Source organism: Acipenser ruthenus, unplaced genomic scaffold (assembly GCF_902713425.1).
Source record: "Acipenser ruthenus unplaced genomic scaffold, fAciRut3.2 maternal haplotype, whole genome shotgun sequence".
Lineage (NCBI taxonomy): Eukaryota > Metazoa > Chordata > Actinopteri > Acipenseriformes > Acipenseridae > Acipenser > Acipenser ruthenus.
In genome coordinates this window covers 72,222-82,148 of record NW_026708267.1, presented here as the reverse complement: position 1 = coordinate 82,148, position 9,927 = coordinate 72,222, and the positions used below count along the sequence as shown (strand labels likewise).

The 9,927-nt window shown below is 41.5% G+C and overlaps 1 protein-coding gene across 4 annotated transcripts; it reads left to right on the top strand.

Annotated features, from left to right (window-relative positions):
• The first annotated feature begins 374 nt into the window (after window positions 1-374).
• On the top strand, window positions 375-9,769 carry b9d2 (B9 domain containing 2). 4 transcript variants are annotated; one of them, XM_059020523.1, is made up of 4 exons: window positions 375-2,935; window positions 7,184-7,275; window positions 7,835-7,960; window positions 8,239-9,769. In XM_059020523.1, exons 1-4 carry the CDS (start codon window positions 2,922-2,924, stop codon window positions 8,550-8,552), a joined length of 546 nt encoding a protein of 181 aa, XP_058876506.1. In that variant the 5' UTR covers window positions 375-2,921; the 3' UTR covers window positions 8,553-9,769. The 4 variants fall into 4 exon arrangements, with proteins under 4 accessions (XP_058876506.1, XP_058876509.1, XP_058876508.1 ...); XM_059020526.1 differs by lacking the exon at window positions 375-2,935 and adding an exon at window positions 2,962-4,192; XM_059020525.1 differs by lacking the exon at window positions 375-2,935 and adding an exon at window positions 4,554-4,783.
• The last annotated feature ends 158 nt before the right edge of the window (window positions 9,770-9,927 follow it).

Here is a 9,927-nt window from a genome sequence, read left to right as displayed (position 1 = left end):
CAATGAGAATACGTTAAGAAACAAACAAACTGGTGCATTCGTATCTCAGAGAAACGCATAACGACACAGAACGCCTGTACAGCGCTGAAACACGACGTTTAAAAAAACAACTGTACTGCTGAACCTCGTCTTCTTTAATATCAGCATCACAAGAGTATCCATGGATTATAAAAAATAATAGACAGGCCTCTTCAGTGAGTGACAGGAAAACAATTCCATCTCGGGGTTCTGTGACCGTTTAGAAACTCCGCCTTCGCTCTCGTAGTTTATGACGTCACAGAAACCCTCGATGGAATTATTTTCCTGTAACTCACTGAAGCTCCTCTATTATACATATATATATATATATATATATATATATATATATATATATATATATATATATATATATATATATATTAGCTCAAAGAGCCAGCTGCCCAGCGTTTCTTTCTCAAGGGAGCCTGTGTTTGAATCAAAACATAGGTTTATAGGTGTTTGACGGCATGACAACTACTTGTTTATATTCAAATCCGTGACTTATTCTTGCATGATGTAATGGTGTTCTATAGATTGTGACATCATTTTTACTCCTATCTTTAAATCTGTATTCATTCTAATTAACATTAGCTTATATAATCTTGTGTTTCTATTATCCTGCAATGCTGGCTCTGAGGATCAGTCTTGATTTGACCTCCCCAGCGCAGCAGCATGCACAACTTTAGAATGAATTGTGTTTGTTTGTTTATTTAAATGTTATGTATTTATTGGAGTTAATTAGTTCGTTCTTTTCTGTTGAGCCGCTCTGGCATCATCGTGTTCAGTCTATTGATCCATTTACTTTCTTCTGTATGTCGCATCATCTCATTTTAGCTGCTCTAATACTACAAACTTTACATCATTTTTGTCATGTCCTTGACTGGTGAAGTGCTGTTGGCTCATTCATTTTTTTAAATTTCTAATTAATAGTAGTGCAGTGTTTCGTGTTAGATTTCAAAATCATTTTTCAATTTTTCAGTATTTGGGAAACTACAAAGCGGTGTGCAATTCTTTTTTTTTTTTTTTTTTTTTTTAATTTAGTCGTCGCCAATTATTTTTACCCCGGTTTTCACCCCAATTTAGCATGCCCAATTATTATCTGTATCCCCGGCTCACCGCTCGCAACCCCCCAGCCGACTCGGGGCGTCCTCCGAAACGTGCTCCTGCCAAGCCGTCATTTTTCGCACTGCAGATCCACAGCAATGCCACCAGACCTATAGTGCCGGAGGACAACACAGATCTGGCGGCTCCGCTGCAGAGCCACAGGCGCCCTATCGGCCACAGGGGTAGCGGTGTGCAATTCAATATGTTAACGTGACATCATTCAGCAGGTTTCATGAAGCAAAATGAGTTCATTCTGCAGTTTGATCATAAACATCCCTAGAGGTAATCAACAATTTATTAAGATAACTTGAGGTTTTGCCAAGGAATATACAGTTTTGTAGTTTTCCATATACTATTAAAAAAAGCTGACAAACATGGAATGTGTCATTTCAATATACTGTACCACTCCCGGTAGACTTCTGCAATATCATTTTGTAGTTTTTCATTGATGACATGATGTTAAATAAAAGATCTAAATTATGTTCATATATAGTTTTTTTTTTTTAATGATATCTCAATCCTAATATTCTATAATGGAAAACATTTGAATATAAATCCCAGTGATTAAGAGAGTTATCAGGCTGGTTATAACCTTCAATGCACAGTCAGAGCTTGCTGTTCAGTTCCTAGGGACTGTGGTCCGGCCCTCGCATTACACTATTGAATGCAGATCGTTGGTGAATATTATTATTTATTTATTTATTTATTTATTTATTTATTTATTTATTACAATATACCTTCTCGTTTCTATTTTAATATTGCACATGCATTTATCAATACCTCCCAGCCCCGCTATTTCAAAAATGTATTTCATTTTAATAGTTTTTAAAAAAAAATAGTTCTTTCTTTCTTTCTTTCTTTCTTTCTTTCTTTTTCTTTCTTTCTTACATATCCTCTTCCGTCACGCTGGCTGAATTACGTGTTTTGAAATTTGAAAACCGTTTGTGTGAATTACATGGAGTTCGAGAAGCTGACCTGCCAACATTTTTGAAAAAAAAAAAGCATCTAGTCCTTATAAAATAGATACACAGATAGGAAACATGATTTCACATTTTATTATTGATTTTATTATTACTGATCCCGATTCACCAAACTTTAAAACCTGTTTTAAAACGTTCTCTCTGCTTAAAAAGTTCCTGAGAACACTGCTGAAAAGGCGATTCAGTTATATCTAGAAAACAGTCCTTAGCATTAGCAAGATCTTCCTCTAGAACAGTCCTTACTCTGTGAGCAATACTCCAGTTTTACTCTGAATAAATAAATAAATCAGCAAATATAATAAACCATGAGGCTTTTTTTTTGAGAGAGACACAGAGACAGTATTTTTGTTGAGAGAGACACAGAGACAGTATTTTTGTTGAGAGAGACACGGATACAGTATTTTTGTTGAGAGAGACACAGATACAGTATTTTTGTTTACGATTGTAAGTCGCCCTGGACAAGGGCGTCTGCTAAGAAATAAATATTAAATAATAACATAAACCAGCTCTATTCACTGTGACAAAGCAGGGAGGGGAATAAGACTCCAGTTGCACAGCAGTGTCACCCAGTCCAGGTTTCACTACCAGCTTCATCAGCCCCGGTGTGTCTTATAATGTCTGTATTTAGAAAGGTATGCAGTGTTTATAAAAGGTTTCAGAATGTCCCTGAGGACACAGGAGTGTTAAAACCACTCCTGAAGGCTGAAATCAGACTGTGTTTTTGAATTTGTTTTATATTTTAAATGCTCTCTCCGCTGCAGCTGTGTGGAGTGATGCAAAGAGAACGCACCCTGCATCATTGATGACTAGGCGTCTGGAATGAGGGGAAAAGGGTAATGAGTTAGATGCAATACAATTATAGTCTGAAAGCAGCATTCATCTAGATTAAAAAACAAAACAAAACAAAAACATGACACTAGCTAACCTCACACTGCCACAGACTTTCCTTCCAAGTCTGGAATGTGCGTTTTTGAAAGAAACGCATGGTATGTTACAGCAGGACGGGTGTTTGAATTTGAAAGGCGGATTTTCTGGTGCCGCACACTACGTTAAATAAATCTCTGTTTGGACTTGATTTCAAATTGCGTTGTATTTCCTTGGTCTCTTCCACCCCCGCCCCCACCTCTTCAACGCCTTCCTTTCAGTCATTACCCAATCAGCTGCTTCTCCTGTTGACTGACACGCTTTGCAGCCAATGGGGTGCTTTGATGCGGTAACAAACATTTGGAGACACCGAGAAAGACTTCTAGAGGAAACGTTTGCCATTGAATTTACACTGAAGACACTGAGAAAGACTTCTAGTGGAAACGTTTGCCATTGAATTTACACTGAAGACACTGAGAGAGACTTCTAGTGGAAACGTTTGCCATTGAATTTACACTGAAGACACTGAGAAAGACTTCTAGTGGAAACGTTTGCCATTGAATTTACACTGAAGACACTGAGAAAGACTTCCAGTGGAAACGTTTGCCATTGAATTTACACTGAAGACACTGAGAAAGACTTCTAGTGGAAACGTTTGCCATTGAATTTACACTGAAGACACTGAGAAAGACTTCTAGGGGAAACGTTTGCCATTGACTTTACACTGAAGACACTGAGAAAGACTTCTAGTGGAAACGTTTGCCATTGAATTTACACTGAAGACACTGAGAAAGACTGCTAGTGGAAACGTTTGCCATTGAATTTACACTGAAGACACTGAGAAAGACTTCTAGTGGAAACGTTTGCCATTGAATTTACACTGAAGACACTGAGAAAGACTTCTAGTGGAAACGTTTGCCATTGAATTTACACTGAAGACACTGAGAAAGACTTCTAGGGGAAACGTTTGCCATTGACTTTACACTGAAGACACTGAGAAAGACTTCTAGTGGAAACGTTTGCCATTGAATTTACACTGAAGACACTGAGAAAGACTTCTAGTGGAAACGTTTGCCATTGAATTTACACTGAAGACACTGAGAAAGACTTCTAGGGGAAACGTTTGCCATTGAATTTACACTGAAGACACTGAGAAAGACTTCTAGTGGAAACGTTTGCCATTGAATTTACACTGAAGACACTGAGAAAGACTGCTAGTTGAAACTGTATGTTATAATTTTGATATGTTTATGCCACTTTTTAAAAAAAAATCTAAATAAACCCCGAAATATCTGACCTCATCCTCTTCTTTAATTACACGTTGACCATATTGCAATGGGGGGGGGGGGGGTCATTTTCATTTTCTATACTATACAACTACGGCCAATGAAATAATACCATTTGTGTGTGTGTGAGAGAGAGAGACTGGTGTGGCAATGTTAGATTTCTGACACGCTTATAAACTGAAAATAGTCTTTATTTAGTATATTGTATGACCCTAAACGCAAAATTACGTTATAGTATTGTAAAGCAATCCATCACAACAGTATAGATAATTTAAAAGGATCATCAGTTTAGTATTTGCCAGAATATTGGTTTAAAGTGTAGTGGTTTTGTGTGGAAAAAATTAAAAAATGTCTATAAAGATTTTAGTTTACATTTCTCAATGGAATCTGGCCTTGGTCATGTGACTCCTCGCGGCCAATGGGATCGTCGGGTGTCAGGTTGCTAAGGAAGTGGCTAGGCGCTGGAGCTGCAGAACAACCGTCCGTTCCGAACAAGTCTTTCTGATTTATTTGTTTGTTTACTTCATTTAAGTAAGTTAAAGACGTGTTTTGACCAGAAAAATATTCAAAGGTAGGAATGAAAACTTTAACACGACTGTTTGTTTGAATGCAAGAGCAGTTTAAAATGTAATTGTGAATCCCGCACACACGGCACATGACAAATTACCAACTGCAACAGAAATGTGTGTTTATAATTAATTATACATTGCAGATTGAATAAGTACAGGTTTCTGTCGCGTAGGTTTATGTTGGGTTTTGTTACTAGCGGCTAAATATTGTTTATATGTAAACATTTCTTTAAATAAAACGGCTTTTGTGTTTATATATACCACACATATTAACGACTCACTACTGAATGAAATTATATATATGTATATAAACCCAAACCCCTTAAAGACTTCCACAGTAAAAGCAGAGCAAAGTGTGATAAAGCACAGAGAGGTCTGGGAAAGCATAGGGAAGCATTGTAAAGCACAGAGAGGTCTGGTAAAGCATAGGGAAGCATTGTAAAGCACAGAGAGGTATGGTAAAGCATAGGGAAGCATTGTAAAGCACAGAGAGGTCTGGTAAAGCATAGGGAAGCATTGTAAAGCACAGAGAGGTCTGGTAAAGCATAGGCAAGCATTGTAAAGCACAGAGAGGTCTGGTAAAGCATAGGGAAGCATTGTAAAGCACAGAGAGGTCTGGTAAAGCATAGGGAAGCATTGTAAAGCACAGAGAGGTATGGTAAAGCATAGGGAAGCATTGTAAAGCACAGAGAGGTAAGGTGAAGCATAGGGAAGCATTGTAAAGCACAGAGAGGTGTGGTAAAGCATAGGGAAGCATTGTAAAGCACAGAGAGGTCTGGTAAAGCATAGGGAAGCATTGTAAAGCACATAAAGGTCTGGTAAAGCATAGGCAAGCATTGTAAAGCACAGAGAGGTCTGGTAAAGCATAGGGAAGCATTGTAAAGCACATAAAGGTCTGGTAAAGCATAGGCAAGCATTGTAAAGCACAGAGGTCTGGTAAAGCATAGGGAAGCATTGTAAAGCACAGAGAGGTCTGGTAAAGCATAGGCAAGCATTGTAAAGCACAGAGAGGTCTGGTAAAGCATAGGGAAGCATTGTAAAGCACAGAGAGGTGTGGTAAAGCATAGGGAAGCATTGTAAAGCACAGAGAGGTCTGGTAAAGCATAGGGAAGCATTGTAAAGCACAGAGAGGTCTGGTAAAGCATAGGGAAGCATTGTAAAGCACAGAGAGGTCTGGTAAAGCATAGGCAAGCATTGTAAAGCACAGAGAGGTATGGTAAAGCATAGGGAAGCATTGTAAAGCACAGAGAGGTAAGGTGAAGCATAGGGAAGCATTGTAAAGCACAGAGAGGTGTGGTAAAGCATAGGGAAGCATTGTAAAGCACAGAGAGGTCTGGTAAAGCATAGGGAAGCATTGTAAAGCACATAAAGGTCTGGTAAAGCATAGGCAAGCATTGTAAAGCACAGAGAGGTCTGGTAAAGCATAGGGAAGCATTGTAAAGCACATAAAGGTCTGGTAAAGCATAGGCAAGCATTGTAAAGCACAGAGAGGTCTGGTAAAGCATAGGGAAGCATTGTAAAGCACAGAGAGGTCTGGTAAAGCATAGGCAAGCATTGTAAAGCACAGAGAGGTCTGGTAAAGCATAGGGAAGCATTGTAAAGCACAGAGAGGTCTGGTAAAGCATAGGGAAGCATTGCAAAGCACAGAGAGGTCTGGTAAAGCATAGGGAAGCATTGTAAAGCACAGAGAGGTATGGTAAAGCATAGGGAAGCATTGTAAAGCACAGAGAGGTCTGGTAAAGCATAGGCAAGCATTGTAAAGCACAGGGAGGTGTGGTAAAGCATAGGGAAGCATTGTAAAGCACAGGGAGATATGGTAAAGAATAGTCAAAAATCGGCTCCCATAGTAAAAGCATAGCAAAGTGTAATACAGCACAGTGAAAGCGTTGTAAAGCTGAAGCATAGTAAAAAAAAAAAAACCATGGCAAGCCATAGTTAATGAATGCTTCGTATAGAAGGATAGGGAAAGCATGTGCAACACGTGGGGACGTGTTAAACCTTTATAATGGTGCAAGCACTGCTGTAAGCTGTGGGGCAGTATACTATACAATACGCTTTAATCAGTTTTCAATAACATCTAATCAATACTAGTCACGACACAGAAACCAGAACCAGAGGGGACACAGTGTGGAAATGAAGTGGAGACGGGGAAGGAGACACCTCTTCACACAGAGAGACTGGGGAGGGGATGGGATGGGCTCCCAAGGTTTGCTAATGGTTGATGCTGAATCGCTGGGATCCTTTGAGAGCCGAATTGAAGTTCTGAGATCAGTCAGCTACAAGGAAACCGGACGAGCGTGGGTGGGCCGATCGGTTTCCTCTCGCCCGTGAATGTTCTGATATTCCCTGGTCTGTGTTGCAGGGTGATGGCGGAGGTGCACGTCATTGGGCAGATCGTGGGAGCCAGCGGGTTTCCTCAGCACAGTCTCTTCTGCAAGTGGGGAGTCCACACAGGTAACTAAACTAACTACACACACTTTCCTATCTGACCATGGGACTCCCTTATAAAAGTTTACTGCGGTTTTATTGCACAGTCACTATGCTTTACCATGCTTTCACTGTGCTGTATTACACTTTGCTGTGCTGTTACTATGGGACACTTTTATAAGGGATGGCTGGACTTGTTTGTTACCATCAGCAGCAGATCTGAGATCAAACCCATTTCAATCGGGACTCTGTCTGTCTGTCAGTCAGCCCCAGTCAGGGTTAATTTCTGTGCAGTATGTACAGTTAGTAGACTGCAGATGGAACTGGCTGCAGCCCCAGTTTGATACCAGAAACAAGACTCCTGTTGCATAGCAGTCTCACCCATTCCAGGTTTTACTACCAGCTTGATTAGCCCCAGTGTGTCTAGGTAACAAGCTCAGGTGTGTCTGATTAAACTCATAGTAAAACCAATAATGGATCAAACCGCTATGCAACAGGGGTCTTATTCCCATCCCTGCAGTGCGCCTCCTCCCTCCTCTTTCACCTGTAAACGTTTCTGTTTGTTGTTGCGCTTTCTCCTCACCAGGGGGCGCGTGGAAGCTGCTGTCGGGGCTGAGGGAGGGGCAGACCCAGGTAGATAACCCCCAGAACGAGGAGATGGCCGCCTGGTCTCACCCCATCGACATCCACTTCGCTACCAAGGGACTGCAAGGTGGGCAGTCCTTATTTACCATGTTTTGGGCGGGGAGACACTGGGGTCCCCGAGGGTCTCCCCTGGTAAAGGCACGGCCGCGTGGTGTGCAAGGGGAGTCGCACAGTCAGGGGAGTGCAGGGGTCCCCGAGTTACTCCCCTTTCCTCTCGCTGCCCTTGACATTGCTGTTAAATTGAATAATTTATATTCCCTCCCTCATGCTCCTCCCTCTTTGCTTCCCTCCCTCCCTCACTCTCTCTCTCTCTCCCCCTCCTTGTTCCCCCTCCCTCTCCCCCAGGCTGGCCCAAGCTTCACCTGCAGGTTTGGCACCAGGACTCGTTTGGTCGCTGTGAGCTCTACGGGTACGGCTTCTGCCACGTGCCGTCCAGCCCGGGGCTCCACGAGCTGCAGTGCGTCACGTGGCGGCCCGTGGGCTCGTGGCAGGACCAGCTCTCCCAGCTCTTCATCGGGGGGGGGCTCCAGCTCAAGAACAGCGACCTGATCTACAGCGGGGCCGACCGCTACCGACTGCACACCTCCGCCATGGGCACAGTGCATCTGCAGCTCGGGGTCATTCTCAGGCACTTTGACAGGTACGGAGTGGAGTGCTGAGAGAGCAGGGAGGGGAATCGGACTCCTACTGCACTGTCATCCAGTCCAGGTTTTACTACCAGCTCGATCAGCCACAGTGTTTCTACAGCTCTGGCCAAAAGTTTTGCATCGCCCTGTAGACTCATTTTGCTTCATGAAGTCGAATGAAACCTGCTGAATGATGTCGCGTTAACATATTGAATTGCACACCGCTTTGTAGTTTTCCAGATACTTGACGAAAAACTGACAGAAATTGAAACATTTTGAAATCGAACATGAAATACTGTACTGCTAGTATGTCTTCCGGTAGACTTTTGCAAAATCATTTAGTAGTTTCTTTAATTACATGATGTTAAATAAGAGATCTAAATTATGTTCATACAGTTTGTTTTTTTAAATGATGTCTCAAACCTAAAATTTTGATGCTAAATCTTTGCCCATAGCTGTAAGTAACAAGCTCAGGTGTGTGTTATTAAACTCTTAGCAAAACCAGGAGTGGATCACACTGCTCTGCAACAGGAGTCTTATTTCCATCCTTGTAGAGAGACGGAGACACGCATAGACCAGCCCCATTCACTGTGATAGAGCAGGTATGGAAATAAGACTCCTATTGCACAGCAGCTTCACCCATTCCAGGTTTTAACACAAGCTTGATTAGCCACAGTGTGTGTAGGTAACATCATTATTATAGTTATTTTTATTGATTGTGATTTTATATATATATATATATATATATATATATATATATATATATATATATATATATATATATAATCAACAGAATAGTACATGAAAAGAATTACCCAGTTTTGTGACGTGTTGTTTGGATTCTGCTGTAGTTGCACCACAGAACCAGCAGAGGGCAGTCTGAGCCCAGCTTTGTTTTCACTGATGTCACAGGTACTGGGGTCTGTTCATTTCATCCAAACGGTGGCAAGTCTCTTAACAGTGTCTGTGTGTGTGAGAGAGACTCTTCAGTGTGTCTGTGAAAGTAATTTAGGCACAGGATCTCAGATGCAATTCAGAAGCCGGTTACAAGCCCTGTCCCCGTTGAAACCTGTTATCAGCAGCTAGGGTTATAATCACACTGGAGTGCAGATCTGGCACGCACAGCGTCAGCCACAAAGCCTCTGAAACGTTTCAACCACAACAGGATCTACACAAACAGATTAAACGCTTTAATATCAGGGTTTGTTTAGATTTGATGTCTTATAATGTGTTTCTAAGTGTCGGGCGTGTCTCTCTCTGATCGTGTTGAGAGTGTGTTTCGTTCTCTTGCACTCTGTATGACAGACCCTCTCTCTCCCTTCTCCCTGTACCTCAGTTTTATATCAGTTAATCTGTGGTGTGTTGGGTGTCTCTTATAATGTGTTTCTAAGTGTCGGGCGTGTCTCTC

What these genes read in the sequence shown, in the direction of transcription:
- b9d2 (XM_059020523.1), top strand. An exon ending in CAAGTGGGGAGTCCACACAG is followed by an intron (nt 7,276 to 7,834) that starts GTAACTAAACTA and finishes TCTCCTCACCAG; the next exon opens with GGGGCGCGTGGAAGCTGCTG. An exon ending in CGCTACCAAGGGACTGCAAG is followed by an intron (nt 7,961 to 8,238) that starts GTGGGCAGTCCT and finishes CCTCTCCCCCAG; the next exon opens with GCTGGCCCAAGCTTCACCTG.